This window comes from Fusarium fujikuroi, chromosome FFUJ_chr08, assembly GCF_900079805.1.
Source record: "Fusarium fujikuroi IMI 58289 draft genome, chromosome FFUJ_chr08".
Classification (NCBI taxonomy): domain Eukaryota; kingdom Fungi; phylum Ascomycota; class Sordariomycetes; order Hypocreales; family Nectriaceae; genus Fusarium; species Fusarium fujikuroi.
Genome location: NC_036629.1, coordinates 2,726,143 through 2,742,865, shown reverse-complemented (window position 1 = coordinate 2,742,865; position 16,723 = coordinate 2,726,143). Strand labels below are relative to the sequence as shown.

At 45.7% G+C, this 16,723-nt stretch overlaps 9 protein-coding genes; 4 read left to right on the top strand and 5 right to left on the bottom strand.

Annotated features, from left to right (window-relative positions):
* Positions 1-320: 320 nt before the first annotated feature.
* Positions 321-805, top strand: FFUJ_12734 (uncharacterized protein; the record flags this gene model as incomplete). XM_023582375.1 has 2 exons in its annotated part: positions 321-360; positions 402-805. 2 exons carry the CDS (start codon positions 321-323, stop codon positions 803-805), a joined length of 444 nt encoding a protein of 147 aa, XP_023434918.1.
* Positions 806-1,538: 733 nt separating this feature from the next.
* Positions 1,539-2,417, bottom strand: FFUJ_12733 (probable metalloprotease MEP1; the record flags this gene model as incomplete). XM_023582374.1 has 2 exons in its annotated part: positions 1,539-1,611; positions 1,663-2,417. 2 exons carry the CDS (start codon positions 2,415-2,417, stop codon positions 1,539-1,541), a joined length of 828 nt encoding a protein of 275 aa, XP_023434917.1.
* Positions 2,418-3,750: 1,333 nt separating this feature from the next.
* Positions 3,751-4,645, bottom strand: FFUJ_12732 (uncharacterized protein; the record flags this gene model as incomplete). XM_023582373.1 has 3 exons in its annotated part: positions 3,751-3,938; positions 3,992-4,345; positions 4,393-4,645. 3 exons carry the CDS (start codon positions 4,643-4,645, stop codon positions 3,751-3,753), a joined length of 795 nt encoding a protein of 264 aa, XP_023434916.1.
* A 1,135-nt stretch (positions 4,646-5,780) lies between these two features.
* Positions 5,781-6,659, top strand: FFUJ_12731 (related to AAC-rich mRNA clone AAC11 protein; the record flags this gene model as incomplete). XM_023582371.1 has 3 exons in its annotated part: positions 5,781-5,873; positions 5,922-5,993; positions 6,042-6,659. The coding sequence occupies 3 exons, from the start codon at positions 5,781-5,783 to the stop codon at positions 6,657-6,659; spliced, it is 783 nt and encodes a 260-aa protein (XP_023434915.1).
* An 814-nt stretch (positions 6,660-7,473) lies between these two features.
* Positions 7,474-9,106, top strand: FFUJ_12730 (probable GTP-binding protein; the record flags this gene model as incomplete). XM_023582370.1 has 9 exons in its annotated part: positions 7,474-7,686; positions 7,744-7,904; positions 7,961-8,022; positions 8,075-8,110; positions 8,158-8,264; positions 8,320-8,683; positions 8,736-8,941; positions 8,994-9,030; positions 9,087-9,106. 9 exons carry the CDS (start codon positions 7,474-7,476, stop codon positions 9,104-9,106), a joined length of 1,206 nt encoding a protein of 401 aa, XP_023435175.1.
* A 343-nt stretch (positions 9,107-9,449) lies between these two features.
* On the bottom strand, positions 9,450-11,418 carry FFUJ_12729 (uncharacterized protein; the record flags this gene model as incomplete). XM_023582369.1 has 7 exons in its annotated part: positions 9,450-9,728; positions 9,777-10,132; positions 10,561-10,740; positions 10,791-11,098; positions 11,148-11,191; positions 11,242-11,298; positions 11,344-11,418. The coding sequence occupies 7 exons, from the start codon at positions 11,416-11,418 to the stop codon at positions 9,450-9,452; spliced, it is 1,299 nt and encodes a 432-aa protein (XP_023434914.1).
* A 666-nt stretch (positions 11,419-12,084) lies between these two features.
* On the top strand, positions 12,085-13,779 carry FFUJ_12728 (uncharacterized protein; the record flags this gene model as incomplete). XM_023582368.1 has 4 exons in its annotated part: positions 12,085-12,816; positions 12,879-13,158; positions 13,493-13,635; positions 13,684-13,779. 4 exons carry the CDS (start codon positions 12,085-12,087, stop codon positions 13,777-13,779), a joined length of 1,251 nt encoding a protein of 416 aa, XP_023434913.1.
* A 431-nt stretch (positions 13,780-14,210) lies between these two features.
* Positions 14,211-14,540, bottom strand: FFUJ_12727 (uncharacterized protein; the record flags this gene model as incomplete). XM_023582367.1 has 3 exons in its annotated part: positions 14,211-14,285; positions 14,340-14,387; positions 14,445-14,540. 3 exons carry the CDS (start codon positions 14,538-14,540, stop codon positions 14,211-14,213), a joined length of 219 nt encoding a protein of 72 aa, XP_023434912.1.
* Positions 14,541-15,918: 1,378 nt separating this feature from the next.
* Positions 15,919-16,407, bottom strand: FFUJ_12726 (uncharacterized protein; the record flags this gene model as incomplete). XM_023582366.1 has 2 exons in its annotated part: positions 15,919-16,045; positions 16,109-16,407. The coding sequence occupies 2 exons, from the start codon at positions 16,405-16,407 to the stop codon at positions 15,919-15,921; spliced, it is 426 nt and encodes a 141-aa protein (XP_023434911.1).
* Positions 16,408-16,723: the final 316 nt, after the last annotated feature.

Genomic DNA, 16,723 nt, shown 5'->3' with positions numbered 1-16,723 from the left:
ATGGGCATACCCTAGTTTGATCTAATCTTTTATTAATTTTCGTCACACTTTATGCGAATAGATGGCCACGTTCCTTCTTCATTGTCGGCTGCTCATGGTGATCAGTAACTATCATCATCTCGAAAAGCATCAGGCTAGCAGGCAAGATTCAATCAACGCCACTCAAGCAGAGTTTGGAGAGGCCGAATAGTTTGTACTCCACGTGTCTAGGGCTTAAAAGCCTGCCCATGCTAGGCGTCCCTCATCAGGCCTAACTTTTATTCTAATAGTCACTACACATTTGTTACTTGTGTCATTCTCCTCCCCTTACACTAACAGCAATGGTTCGCTCATCGAGACAGCCACCTGCCATGAAAAATGGTGTACCACGGGTGCAATCATCAACTTTTGCCTCTCGACAGCGCCGAGGATAGCTTCCGACCACAGGAGTCCCAGCTCCTGCTGCACCTCCTCGTCCTCCGTCACCAACTGCGACATCGGTTATAGCCACGATTCCCGTCATAATGCCACTTTCAGTCCTGTTACTACTCCTACCTTTCCTACTCTTACTCTTACTCTTGCTCTATCTCATGTCTCAACTCCTCCTCTTCATGCTGCTGTACCTCCTGCTATGGATCCAGCTCCAGCTTCGACTCAATCGCCGTTCGCTATGGTCCCTCAATATTATCTGATCGAGGGCGCAGAAAAAATACGTTCCTCATTATTTGGAGGAAATGCCCCTTATGCTGAACTAAATTTAGGGGACTTTGCTCTAAGTTCTTATTTCTTTATACTAGAGCTGTTTAGACGTCGCATCGCAGTCTGAGCCCTGCCTCCTGTTTTCTGCGCTCCGGCCTTTTTTTAATCAACATGAATAAAACGCAACAGTCACGTGGCACGGCACGTGCTTTGGCACTTGATCAGGAATAAAAAGATGATAGGGACTCTAGATATTGGATTAATATTATTTAATGCATACACTCGACGGAGGCTTCACGACATCGCCAGGCCCAACGCATTGTCCGGATCCCTCACCCGCCGACTCGCGTCCCGCCTGCCCCACCAGCCACTGCTCAAGCCACCTTCCCCCAGCCCCAAGCACCATCGCCATCTCCCCCGACTTCACCAAGTGTGAACACTGTCCTTTACCAACCCTGCTCCCTGGAAAGTTCGCAAGCTGCGGTGCTTGCCAGCCTGAACCAGCTTGTTCAAGTGTGCCAGAGTGGGCAGGCCACTCAAGCCAGTATCCTCCTTGAGCTTGAGAAGATGAATGGGTTTTGTGAGGGAATCTCTCGGGATTGGCCGAAGTTTCAAAGAATTTCACGGCGACTACCGAAGGAACCGTGGTTTCACTATACCCCGTACAGGGTGTACAATTGACTAAAACCTGTGAAACGTTTCAGATCAACTCATCTCTTCATGTCTAATCTCATACTCGCTATCCAGATAACACCAATACAGTCATGCCCATCAACTCACAAACTCCACTTCGCTCCCATGCAGAAATATGTACAAACATTTATATACATGTCATCTCATCTCATCTCATAATCGCAAATCTACTTGCGGTAAGTGGTCCAAGCACTGTGCATGCGGGTCTTCTGACCAGGGGTAAACTCCTCGTAGCAAACACTAGAATAAGTATTAGTAATTATATCAATCAACGTTTCGGGAATAACTTACTCGTCGGAGTAATCCATAAAGTTGTGGATGGGGTCGTCACCAGCCTGGTTAGGACAGCTATCCCGTCGAGCAGGGCATCCACTGGTCTGGCTAGCCTGAGCAGGGGTATCGCTAACCAGATCTCCACCAGTGCAGCCATCCTGGAAAGTATGGAAGAGGTTGAACCAATGGCCGACCTCGTGAACGGCAGTTCCACCGAGGTTATAAGGAGCCATTGAACCGCCGGGGACGGTCTCAGCGACAATGACGCAACCGTCGCGGATAAAGGTTGAAGATCCAGTCGAGACATTAGGCTCAGGGAAGAAGCAGTATCCAAGAGCGTCAAGACCGTCAAGCTTGGCAACGTCAGTGAAGTACAAGTTGAGAGTCTTGTAATCACCCTGACGAAGCTGTCTCTTCATCGCAACCTCGCCATTTCCAGCAGCCCAGTTAGAGTTGGTGGTGAAAGTGGTATCGATGAGGTTGAAGGTAACATCATGAGGACCGTAAGCATCGTTCAAGGCCTTGAGCTGGGCTTGGAGCTTAGCCTTGGTGATGTACTTTGAGGAGGATGAAGACACAACGTGGAAGTAGGTGTCGACGATGATGGAGGTCGCGGCGACTTTGGAGACGGACTCGATCTTCTTCAGGTTCTGAGCGTGCTGAACTTGCTCGGGGGTAGGGTCGGCGATGGCACAGCGAGGAGGAATGGCGCGGCCGGCCAGACCAGCCAGAGCGTTGCCGAAGAAGAGAGCGAGAGCGAGCTTGGAAACCATTGTTGCGATGGTGAGTTGTGAAGAGATAGACGAAGATGAGGATATCGACTATAATCTATGCAACTACACTTGATATTTATAATTATGTTCTCTTGTTCTCATCAGCGATATATAGCGGGCATAATCTATCCATCTTACTATCTCATGGCGATCGTTTCCAATTATGCCATATCTCCGTTCATCCAGATCAAAGGTCCATCCCATCACAGCATAACTCGCCATCCTTATCTATGCCAATTCCCCATAAGAGCAACTACACAAGTTTTTCCGTAAATTCGACCTGCCATATTGACTCATGAGTGGACAGCTTGCCGCGGTGTCTATTCCGTACCTATGCTAGTGTTCGGAAATGAACCCCTGGACCTTCTGTTAAAGGAAATGGCCGCCGTGGTAAATACGAGACAGCCGAACTTCGGACGCCAAGAGACCTTCCCGTCTTGGAAGGATCTTCTGCCGACGCACGGGCTTGATCTGGGCGGGTCAATTCCCTCTAAGCTTAAAATGAAGCATTATGGTATGGTTAACTACCGGAGCTTGAGAACTTTTGCTAAGCTTAGGCTAAGTGATCACATTATCTTGATAGATTGTGGAGGTGATGCTGGGGTTCAAGCCGATGCCGGCTTGGCGAGTCAATTGGGATATTTCGGATCAAGGGATTGCCTTTGGTAGGTAATTTATTGCCTCAGAATCATCGAGTCATTAGTGAAAATTGCTAACACATAAGAACCAGATCACATTGCTCAGAGTAACGAAGGAATATTCAGAGGAAAAGAATAAAAAGATGATAGGGACTCTAGATATTGAATTTAATATTATTTAATGCATACACCTAGTCTTTTACACGAGATATGGCTCTTTACTATTTAAATCTATCTCTGTAGGGTAGTGTTGAAGATCTTATCGGCCCCATCTTATCTTATCACCACCAGATCAGTCAGACGGTCCAATTAAAATGCATACATAGCTAAGCTTGAATGAGCACTCTGCAGGGACTTTTTCATCTGACGTTATCACCTTGCATGCCCAGTTTCATTCTGTGAATAATTGACAGCTGAGATATAAACTCCCCACATCATTTCAACCAGTCAGAAGTCATCATATGTAAGTCGGAAGTTTGTCGCAACTCTTATCAATACTACTTCTGGTAGGCATAACGCTTGGTATCATTTATCACATGTGAAAAACCCGACGTCATAAATTTACTGCAGTTGAAGGCCTGCGCAGCCAGGTCAATGAGAGAGTAAAGATCGAGATTAATGGCTCATTGTCTGCCACCAGAGTTCTAAGTTATAGTTGGTCTTACACTTCTATCTAGGTGGTTTCCACGATTTGTTCAGTCCTCATCCCCAAATACAACAGCATGCTCAAACGCCCAGTCTCGAATGGCATCAAAGTTCCGACATGTATGCAGCGTGCTAAAATCAGGCCAGTGACCATCATAGCCATCGTAATACTTGAATGCGAAAACACCAGTGTCGCTCTGGCACATTATGTTGTTTCGAAGAATCTCGATGCAGTGATCTACAAATCATATTAGGATTGATCAAGCAACTGACCCAAAGAGTCCGACTTACCAAGATGTCCTCTCAAGTCTTCAGGCTCAACCTCGATATCGCCACCCATCTTGGAGTAGTAATCCCTGTAGGTGTCTTGTCGAAGCAAGTTCAGACAGTGAAGCTGATGGAATACTTGGATTCCGACGCGATAGCCCGTATGCCCTGTCTTGGGATCCTTGACCTTGAGAGATTTAGGATCAAGACCCAATTTGTCAAGCTCAGCTTTTGAAATCATTTGATCACCGACGTCGTATGTGACATGGTTCCACGCTTTGTCAACTTCGGGCCCGTATCCGACAAACTCGGACATCTCGAGGGCTGGAGTGATATTGTATCGGACCGTATGGAAGTCTGCAACACTTTCCGCAGGAGCTATTCGACGTCAGTAGAGGCTTAAGAACCGTCTGCGATAAACTCACAGTAAGGGAAATTTGGCTGATTGCAGACGCCACTTTGTAAAGGACTGGCGCGAAGCAGTAATGAAAGGGCGAAGAACGCCAATGAGAAGGAGAGTAAGACGCCATGACAAATCCATATCAAGATTGGATGTGCGCCTGGTTGTGAAATGAAGGGCGAGATGTTGGTGTAAATGGGCAGAGGTGACAAGAGAGCGTTCTTCTCATAAGTTTGCTGCTCCTCATCTTCAGGAACTGGACCATACTTTGAACCCATTGTTGCAGAAAATGATTAACTGAACCTCGAAAAAGCTAGAGAAAATGACTGGCCTGCAGTGAGAGAATGAACGTCAACCTCCAGGGCGATGAGGGAAAAAAATAAGTGCGACGAGTTTTGGAGCAATGATGTATATATCAATGCCCAAAAACCTGATTCTATAATTGGTATTCTTTGACTTGGCGTTTATGCTCGACAGTGAGCGGATAATCGGCTCCCAATAACAGCTCTTCAAACGCCAAGACGAAACGTGAAATGGTTCGTGCGACAACAGAATACTACTTGAAGTCATCCAGACCGCCCACTTAAAACAATGTTCCAGCCTCACGGGTTTGACAGATCTCGAATCAGGAATAGTAAACCCTTAGTCACCGAGAATTATAGGCTCAGACAATATCTGTAACAGGGGTGAGTGATATTCTCAGGCAACGTGAGGCACTATACGTCGTAGCCGTCAGGGGTCGTGTCTTCTAGACCAATCATATGAAACCATCGAAACTTGTTTGAGTTTTACTTCCACCAATCACGCGCCACCATCGACTTTGGCTTGTCACTTCGCGTTTTCGCGTTTAAGCAAACAACAACCAGAGCCTTGGGTTTCGGCCGAGGCTGGCGTTTCATGATTGGCCGCTCTAACCGTCCCTACACCTTGACTCCAAAGTTGCCTAGCGGGAGGCCGACGAGGGTATCAAGGAGAAAGCGCCTTTTTCGTACAGAGTATACGGCTTTGTTGACTCAACAGGGCGGCAATGTCGGCATCATATCCAACATGTCTTCAAACACTATCGGTCTTGTCTTGGCGCTTGCGTTTGACGATTCTCTGAACTTGGAGAGATCGAGGGGGCAACGATCTATTCTAAGACGTAAAGAATCTGGGGTTATCATCTCAAGTTAGGCTTAACATTGCCTATGTCAAGAAGTATAAGAAGCTTAGCATCTTCAGCTCTAATCTTAATTCTTCAACCAACTCACATTTCCTTCTTCAATCATCTGAGTTTAGCTTTGCTTGACGCAAACGTCTTTCTCTTCTCATCAACTTTCAAGGCTAGTCCTACTTTTATTCTACATCACTCTCATTTTACCTGCCGGTCAGAAAACCACTTCTACACCTTTTTTTCATCACTTCCAAGTCAAGATGTATTTCTCCAACGTTGTCGTCACTGTCCTCGCCGCTCAGGCCTTCTCTCAAGATAGCCGAGTTTCTCGCTCCAGCTTTGGACATGTTGCTGTAAGTTGCTTACCATGGTCATGGTACTTCAAAGCTAACATAAAAAAGGCTTTAATGGCTGCTGCAGCTCTCCCTGCAGACGCTCTCGCTCTCCCCATCTTCAGCGCCGAGAAACGCGAGGTTAGTCGTATTCATGTCTATTGGTAGCACTTCACCTAACAAGCATAGCCCCATCACCAGGGCGGACAGAACAACAACAACCAGGCCCAGGGCCAAAACAACAACCAGGCTCAGGGTCAAAACGCCAACAACAATGCTAACGCTGGCGCCAATGCCAACGCCAATGGATGCAATGCCAACAACAAGCGAGATGAGGAGCTTGTAGCTCGTCACCACCAGGGCAACCAGGGAGGCAATGCCCAGGGTAATGCTAACGGCGCCAATGGTAACGGAGCTGCTGCTGCTGCCAACGGCTGCAACAACAACAACGCCGCTGCCAACAACAACAATAATGCCGCTGCTAACAACGGTAACGCCAACGGTAACAACAACAACAAGCGTGACGAGGAACTCGTAGCTCGTCACCACCAGGGAGCAAAGGGCAAGGGCAGGAACGGCAAGAACAACAAGCGTGAGGAGCTCGTCGCTCGCCACCATCAGGGAGCTAAAGGTGGCAACAAGGCCAACGCCGCCGGCGCCAACCGCAATGGCAACAACCGTAACCAAGCCGCAGCCGCAGCAACTGGCAACAACGCCCAGGCCAACAAGTGCAAGCGAGATCTCGAGGCTCGTCACCACCAAGGTGGCCAGAACAAGCAAAACGCTCAGGCTGCTGGTTGCAACTAAGATATAATGCACGGTACAAAGCCTCTTGCAGGCTTGGATAAGAAGCAGCAAGGCATGTAATGGCTGGGGTGAAGGGGAGAGATTATGTCTTGGCTTGGAGTGATGGGGTGCTGGAAGTAATGGGCTGGCCCATGGATTCTGGTAATTAGAGTGCTAGTTAGAATAATAAGACTAGAGAGTTCGGTTCAACTTTGTTACGAGACTCATTGGTGAATTACCTGATGCCTGGTCTGGAGGTCTTCTAAATCTCTACCAGATTTACCTAGAGCTTTTCATCTCTTAGGATACGGAGTAGCTGTCCTAAACTTAGTCCCTAATGGTGGCTTGGTCGTGGCTGGAGATAATCACGGCCGTGGCCGTGCTTGCGACGTTTCAACGGTGGCTCGCTTCCTAACCGAAGCTGAGTTAGGCTTAGACCTGTTTATTAACGGCATCTCCGCCCCTCCACTAAATCTTCAGGGTCCTTCACGTGATACCCCTCACGAATGCCTTTTTCCCTCACTGGGCAATATGAAGCATTGTATGCACTAGACTGGAACCTCTCTGTACTTATCTTGACTAATAGACCGTAATAGACATTGAATAAACTCAATCAGCATCAATATTCATCGTTTTCTCATATTTTCTTGAGGTTACAGCGTATCAACGTGGCTTTCGACTAACTGGCCAGAACACTCTATACCCATGTCTTTAAAGTGGGCTATCAGGCCACTTCTGAAAAGTCTTCCTCACACTCGTATCCCTTGAATCCTCTCAAAACAAAAACACCAACGAAAAACATCTCAACCTCAATCTCAGCAAGTATCTATCAAAAATGGCTCCCAAGAAACCCGAACCCGTTATCGATAATGTTGTTGCCTTTGGAAGAGTTCGCAAGAACTTGAAGATGGGATGCGTCGGTCTTCCCAATGTTGGAAAATCGAGCTTGTTCAACCTCTTGACTGAGCAGAGCGCTGCGGCGGAGAATTATCCCTTTTGTACGATTGAGCCTAATGAGGCGAGATGTGCTGTTCCGGATGCGAGATATGTAAGTTGGGGTCCTACGAAATATCGGTGAGGGATGAGCTAAGTCGGTGAAATTCAGGACTTTCTTTGTGATCTTTGGAAGCCTCCTTCTATGTACCCTGCTTATCTTCAGGTCACCGACATTGCTGGCTTGATCAAGGGAGCTTCTCAGGGAGAAGGTCTTGGAAATGCCTTTTTGTCACATATCCAGGCCGTTGATGGCATGTTCCATATTGTCAGGTAGGTTCTGTCGAACAGAATGGTAAGGAACCAGGCTTACTTGGGTTATTCTACAGAGCATTCGATAACGACCAGGTCTTGCATGTCGACGACTCGATTGACCCTGTTCGGGATTTGGGTGAGTCCAGCACCGTATCCAGAGGCAACTTAACTGACAAAGGCTCATATAGACACCATCCAAAGCGAGCTCTGCAAGAAGGATCTCGGTATGTATCATCTCTGCGGTAAAGAAATAAACTAACGTCGAGCTTAGATATTCTCGCGAAGCAAATCGTCGCTGAGGAGCTTATCGTCAAGAAGGCTGGTGGCAAGTACAAGATGCTGCCTCTCTTCACTGAGACAACAACCAAGATTAAAGAGGTTAGTGAAAAAAAAGTAACAATCGGGTAATGGGAAGAAAACTGATACGAAATAGATGCTGGAAAAGGACCAACCAGTTCGAGATGGAAGCTGGACACCTGCCGAGATCGCCCTCATCAACGAGAAGATTCAGCTCATCACCACCAAGCCAGTCATTTACCTCGTCAATTTGACAATGAAAGACTACCTTCGACAGAAGTGCAAGTACCTACCTGGTATTGCTAAGTGGGTTACTGAGCATGGCGGTACCCCTCGTGACATTATCCCCTTTTCGATCGAGTTCGAAGAAAAGCTACACAGCTTGAAGGATGACCCCGATGCTCAAGCTGAGTTTCTTAAGGACATCAAGGTTAAGTCAAAGCTGGACAAGATCATCACTGAAGGATTCACAAAGCTTGGATTGCAATACTACTTCACAGGTTTGTATACATCCTCTGGTGGGTAGTAACACCAACGCTGACTCGTATGTAGCTGGTGAGAAGGAGATCCGATGCTGGACTATTCCTAGGGGCTGCTTGGCTCCGCAAGCCGCTGGCGCTATCCACAGTGACTTTGAGAGAGGCTTCATTAAGGCTGAGGTTGTCGCTTATCAAGACTTCCATGATCTTTGCGAAGGACAAAAGTCCATGGGTCCCATCAAAGCAGCTGGCAAGTACCGTCAAGAAGGAAAATCATATGTAAGTGCAAACGACTAGAATTGCCACAAAAGCTCACTTTTATTCTCTGCAGGTTGTTCAAGATGGAGATATCATCCATTTCCAGTTCAGTAAGTAATAGCTCCATGACGACGGTCTTCTGTTCTCGGCTGACTGTCTTTACTAGATGTTTCGAATAAGAAATAAGTCTACTGTAGGTGAGAGGCGAAGTTACAATTTTAGATATCATAACGGTTTCAAGGTTTATATTAGATTATATAAATTAAATATCTAAATAACAGTAATAATGTATTTCTAAACAATTGAAATGTGTTAAGTCTCTGTCTCAGGCTTTCTACTAACAGTTATAACATTTTAATTATATTTGATAACTAAGACCTTTGACCTTCTAATCTCGACAATACAATTAATTGCTTATATCTATTTCACCAAAATCCAAGATAATGACCAACTGCATCTCAAGCGCAACGAGGCAGAATTGTTTTAGAGATTTAGGGTAATAAGTCTCGACAATACCGAAGTTCTAAAGTTATGGAGGAGATGAAATTTTATTCACCCTTTCCATTATAGCCTTCACAACCCGATGTCGCAAAGACTTGAGTGGTCTTAGACTCAGGAAACGTCTTGCACTGAGTGCTGAGGGAATGTTCCTGTGTCTCTTGTAGCGATAGACTCCGATGTACCACCACGCTCCAACGGTGAAAGCTGTAAAGCCTGGGGCGAGGACCACGTAGATCCAGAAGGACTGAGACACAGATATCGTGCCATCGTCGGGTTTCCACTCAAAGAATCCCATCGAGAATATACTCTACCCGATCTGTCAGTAGGCTATCGAACTCTTCGAACCATGGTTTACTGCAAAAAAGGTTCCAGGGAGGAATATCATAGTGAGTAGTGCGATGGAACGCATATGACGTGAGTCCTGACTAGTCGCCAATGCTATCTCGACGTTCGTTTCACCTTGAGTCTCGACGCTGTTAGCAAAGGTTTTGAAAGAGACAAAGAAGACAAAAGGATGACTAACCCATTGCGTCGTCATGGCCATGCCTTCAAAACCAGCTGTGCACTCTCGAATCTTTTCATTATAGTCCTTGATAACCTCCCGCAGTCTTGCTTGCAATTTGGCACCTGTTCGTCTCATATAGCCCCTGGAACTTCTTATTGACTCCAACTTTTGACTATTGCCAAATTGAAAATCCGCAAGAACGACATCTGTATTAGCTTTGTTAGTTTCCTGGCTGTCCTGGCTGTTTCCCAAACATAACCAATCGATTGGGGCATTCCAATCTGCGCCAGAGTCTGAAGAACTGTCTCCGTGAATACTAAACTCCTCGACAGACCTATTCCCCAATTGAGAAGAAATACTAATGTCTCGAAATGTTGTCCGGTTAAGGTGATCTGCATGTTCGTACAGGGCTTCCAAGCATGTATTCCAACTCATCAACTGGTTGCGGAGATACAGCATGTCCAGCCAGGCTGATCTCTTTGCTTCCTTGCGAGTGACCTTCTCTGCCTCTGTTATGTATTGCAGAGACTCGGGATCGCGGGATCGTCCACCTCCAGGAACCGCGCTTCAATTCCATCAAGAGTGTGATCTATAATTGGCAGATGGCGTCGCCTCTCGATCCCGACAAGCATACCAGGGATCAATAGTGGGTGGCATATCTCGTAGGTCGCCATTTCAAGCCGTGTCAATATCTCTGCTTCAACAGACAGCGGACAGCCAAACATGACTGCGAATGTGAGCCTACAATGCGGGAAGTACGTCGCAGATACGGCAAGGTCACCCTCCCAAGCATTTGAAGTTCGGGCGCTATATACTGTCCCGGCATGAGAAGTTACCCGGGCTCATTAATCAGGAGATACGTACCATGTGCTGGTAGCTCATGACCATCATGCCTGCCCATTCCTAGCTTGACGGCTGAGAACTGAGAAATATTTGCTCGACTTACGACACTGTTGATCGAATCATGTATAAAGAACTTCTTTGAAATGTCCTGAAAGCACTGCTCGGAAAATGGCAATGTTCGTAAGTTACGCTGACCGCCAGTGCCGTGCAGACTTTTGTCAAAAGCAGTTTTATCGTGTACTGTTGCTTTTCGGATAGCCTTGATCCAGTCTTTCGATTCGATACTCTTCACTGGATCGATAATAGGTTCGCCGATTCTTCTTGATAGACTAACACTATTATCAACCTCTGAAGCTTATGGATGAGGGGATTATATACATCAGAACAAGGCCTGAGTCTGATCCATCAAGCTTTGGGTGCTGCTAGAACGCCGTGAGTCTCAGTAAGCTTAAGAACAAAAGGTAATGCCGACCTGATTGAACCATTCATTCCAATCACTACTATTAGACATTGTCCATACTAAAGGCTTCTGAAATACTGTTAGTAAACTGCAGCCGTTTCGATGGTAGAATACAAACCCTTTTGTCTGAATGTACTCGTACGAGGCTTGTTGGTCTCTCTTGATATTTGAATACTCTGCTAATTTCATTTTCGCAGCATATAGCATTGTCATTTGCCCAATTCATGACTTTCTGGTATTGCAGAGTCACGATACCGACTTTAGAGGGAATGAAAACAGTTGTGGCAGACAAGCCTTTGATCAGCACACATGCCACTTATTTACCTTTCCTGAAGGGGCTGTGCTTGCGACATTTTAAAAATTTACCCCTCCTTAATGCATGAGCGTTGACAAACAGTCAATGGCCATGTCAAGGCATTGCAATGTTGGGCAACATTGCAACGTGTGACGAACCCTTGAAACTCCTCGCACGAGCCAATGAAAAGTGCCTGCGTGGCTTTCGAGACTAATAGCGTATGACAAATGGCTATCCGCATGAGAGAAAGATTACTGCCTAAGAATCGATAATCAATACACCATTGGTAAGCTTTTCTGGGTCCTGAAATAGTTATACTTAGCTAAACTGCTCAGAGCGGGCCTTGTGGTCTAGCATACAGGGCTAACCATCTGGATTTACGAAAGCTGCCAATAGAAAGCTATATACATCATCGATGGATATAGGGATACACGCTGCTGCAAGAAGATAATCTGGGATATATGAATGCGCATAGTAAGTGACATTGAGCTATCGCGGACCTAGATTGCGACTATATTGATATCTAGGCCCATAGAATCCACGCTGACCAAATAGATCAAATGACAAACCTAAAGACCGAGCCTAGTGGCCTTAGAAAGGCGCTGAGAGAGAAGTACAAGTATGAAGGCAATGGACTCGTCACAATAGAGAGTATATGTGGTGAACTGGGGAAACTCCTGCGAGATTATGGTGTGGAGGGTGTAAATGGTCGATTTTGGACTGACAAGTTGCTGCGGCATATCTTGAGTCGAGCAAGAATTAAGGCCGAATTAAAACGACGTGAACATGGATTCGACGATCCGGAAGTTGATAAATACGTCGACAAAATCCATCCGCCAGAGGCAGAAGTCTCAGCAGACTGTACTCCACCGGGAGCGTTCCTCAAGGTTTTCGCACTGCTCGTATTACAAGAACGCTGCCATGATATTCGGCATTTTGTAAATGCTGGGTTTAACGACCAGAAGCTGCCTATCAGGATTGAGAACAACACGGTCTATCCTCTAACCGGACCTAACAAACCTATCGCATGTTTTGAAGGCTGGAAAAGTTCGGAGAAAGAATACTTTGAATCGTATCAGTGGAGAGTTGATACACCATATTTCAGCTCGACAGCAGATGAGCCTTTGAAAGTGCACTATCTACATAAAGACACCTGCAAGCCGTGGCGTCGGTCTCGCGAAACACCATCTGATCCCCATGATGATGTTTCAGATAATATGGGAACTTTTGGAATAGTGACAAGAGTCGACATCCACCCAACTTCACATTCCTATCAGCAACTATTGGCAAGTGTAAGTAGAAGCCATTCAAACACTATTTTACAACGAGGGAAAGCTGATCAGCCAAACAAAAGATCAATTTTGATTGTACAAAGTTTGCAATCAAGACACTTCACACCACAAGCCACGATAATGAGTCAAAGTTCCAAGAGGAGTGGAAGATGCTTAAGCTTTTCAACGGACTCAAGCACCCCCACCTAGTGACCGCCCTGTGTGCTTTTCAATGTGCAGAAGAAAGAGGTTTTATCTTCCCTAGTGCGATCTGTGATCTCAGCGAGTACCTGGAGAGGAGAGAACCCCCAAGGCACCGCAAGGCGACAATCTGGTTATCCAACCAACTGCTAGGACTAATCGGTGCGCTCCAGACTATACATAATCCGAAATATATAGACCAAGGAGTAGCCAGTGGCTATGGCAGACATGGGGACATCAAGTGCGATGACGTTCTTTGTTTTACTTTGTTTTAAGAAATCAGGGGATGAAGATGAAATTGTTTTAGTCATTTCTGACTTTGGCTTGTCGGCTCTCAACAGCGCTAAGAGTTGCTCCAACATCCCCAATCAAAGGGTTCCCCCAGTTCCTGGATACTGCCCTCCCGAATGCAAAATTGAAGGCGGAACTATATCAAGAGCCTTTGATATCTGGACAATGGGGTGTCTGTTTCTAGAGCTAATAACCTGGTGCTTAGGCGGACCTCGATATGTCGAAGAGTTTGATGATGCAAGGACCACGATGTCCATCAACGGTGCAAATAACAATGTTTTCTATTCTTTCACAAGAAGACCTGATAGAGAGAGTTACGTGGTGCAGGTAAAGGCCGAGGTTGTTGAAGTAAGTCGTTCCGAAAGAATGCCTTAGGGTCTTGTTAATATTCAAAAGTGGATTATCAAGTTACATCAACATGCATATTGCTATGAATTCTTACACGATGCTCTTGATATCATTTCAAAAGAGATGATAGTAGTCATTACGTAAGGGAGAAGTCGATCATCGTCCAGACAGATTTTAAACGCTTTCCAGAAGTTATCTTCGAAATGCACTAAGAAGAAGGGTTATGTTATTGGCAAACCATGGACTGCCGACAAAGCTGAAACTGTTGGAAAATCTATAAGAAAGGACAATGTCGCTGTCGATGCAGTTCCTCGCTAGAACATACAGGCGCTCATCGATGCGGTTTAGCAAAGGTTGACAATCCGTTTAGCACATAACAACAGATGATTGAGACCTTTCCCCAAAGAGCTGAACAGCACTTGTACCCAAATAATTAGCGTAACTCACCTTATGGTAAAGGAGTCTGGAATTTGGGAACTTTTCTTTGTGATGGTTCTTTCTGGGTTATGTCTGGTAGGTACTTGTGTCTAGTAGCTACTTATGTCTAGTAGGTGTGTCTACACGTGACAGACAATCTACCCAGTACCACCGTTCTTAGTTTTTTCACGATGCTCAACGTTCAGGGTTTCCTGCATCGTTTTCTTTTCGGCCTTCTACTGTTAGTATGGAGTTTAGAGCTGCAAGCAACTTGGGAACGTACTGACCTCGGTAAGATGTCTTGGGAGCGTACAATTGTACTTGCCCTGTTTCCACTGTATTATCACATCAGCTTCCTTGCGCCTCTAGAACATCAGTAGAAAGCTTCTTACCTGCACAGTCGCGTTTCCTTCTCCAAAGACGTTGTTCAAGAACTTTTCTATGGCGTCTTGCTTGGTATAGGTCGCTCTGAAAATTTCAGTTACCATTGTAACGACAGGAACAACAAACAGCGTAGAATCTGCAATCCTTGTTGTAGTTTGTGAAGGATGCCACGTTTGTCGGTGTGCTGTGGGAGAGGATGGTAGCATGGGTAGCGCCAGGCTGAGCATGTCATTATCTCAGTCGTCACTGAGTCTTTAACGATTAAGTGTATTCACTGCATGATTCACGAAAGACCTCGGTCTCATAGTCCCTGACTGACATTGGAGTACTTGAGACGTCTTGGCTATCACTGAATCTTTGAGCACCACACTCTCCGGGATGCAGTGGCGAGGTAGCTTTGACTGGAATTTCCAAACAGAAGGCTGCAATGAATTTTCATGTAAGCATCTCAACTGTCGCTAGGCTCTTCTGCTAGTGATACTAGACTCCTTTGTTAGTGACGCTGGAGTCTCCAGGCCTTGATGTAAGCCTCTTCGGACAAGAATACCAGATAGATATGTTACAAATACTGGATATTGCTACTCTTAATGCTGAACAGTTCTATAAGTAATACCAAAGTTCTATATCAAGGTACATAAGACCAAATTGTAGCCCCTATGTGTGAAACACAACCTATCGATAAAATACAGCACCGTAGTTCTTAATTTGACTTGGACTCCAAGTGGAATTGTTTGAAGTATGGCGGACTCTAATACATTGCATTGTAGATTTGAAGACAAGACAGGATGTGAGTTCTCTAATGTATTGTATTACCTAGAGTAAGAAATGGGGCCGGGAAAGGCTATTGACCCTTTAAGGAGCGATTGTAGACTTGGGTGATGCATAAGAGACTATAGTTGATAAGATATGAATAAAATGGAACTATTAGATGGTCTCCAGTACTCGAATCTCATTTGAAGTTAGTGAGGGGTCACTTCAAAATCCTCCAGAAAGAAAAGAGCGCAGATGCTGGCGAGACTTATTCCAACTGGCAATAGCCTGACCCGAGAAATACTCCTCTCAGTAGAAACACTAATATCGTGATCGTTGATGGATAGCATCTCAACGCTAGGCACTCTCGGTTTCACCCTTTCTACTTTAATCACGAGCGGCCCAAGTACAGGACAAATGCGGTGGCTGGCATTTGTAGCGAAGCAGATGAGCGCCGCAATTAGGGAACTACAATGGCAAACATATCACTTCGAAGTGCATTGAATATCCTATGATAGTTGATTTCTTCTGCGAGATTACAAAGATGCCTTAGCCAAAACGTACAACATATAGCTTGAGACTCGGGCCAATACCTCGGGCATTACCACCACCTTAGGGGCTTATGCCAAATCACCATTCAGTGCGATAGAACATATGAGTTGTGCGATGACGCCCTTGAAACTGTTGCATGGCGTAAGGCTACATGAACATGACCCCCTCACCAGAAGCAATTTAGAGGTCGATTGAACCAGCGGGTCTTGCGATATTAGCGCGCCAGTGGTGTTTGTTGACGGGGTCTTTCTGGTAGATGTTCACTTCAAAGAACTTGTTGTGGCCACCGCATTTGTAGTTCTTGTAGCTGGAGGGACTCTTAGTATCGTCGACATGGTTCTCATGCCTTATCACAAACGCGTCGACTTACGTATTTAGCTTCTTGAAGTTGGCTTGGATCAAGTCTTGCTCAGACACTTCAACGTATTGCCCTTCGGATGTATTATGAGGGATGAAGTATCTTTTAGACTCCAGTGGGCCGAAGTTTACTTGTCTAACAAGCTGGACTGCGTAAGAAGGATTGAGCTGGGAGAGGTCATGCTGGGTCTCATTAAGAGTAGACTCTCTGGGGAAAGAAGCCCATGACATGAAGTTGTTGAACTTGGGTTGATGGGAGAGGTATTGAGGACGATAAGGTTCGATGGCAACACAGCAGAAGAGTGTAGACATTTTGAAGGTATATGAAGGAAGAGTAATGAAAGTATGAAGATTACTGAAAGGTAATGGTAGAAAGTGTCGGTTATTTATCTTCTGTTTTCCAAGCTGGCAACTTGTGAAATTCAATCAACTGCCGTCTCAATACCATTATTATGATTGGCTCGACCAGTCGGATGCAACCACCATCATCGTGCAGATTCTGAGGCCTAGCCGGAGAGTTTGGCCAATCGGCCAAACCAAATTAATCCGCCATCTCCGATTGGAGGCACTTGCTTAAACTGAAATCGTCTACATAAACTTATCTCGATGTGCGATGGTCGTGCTTTTT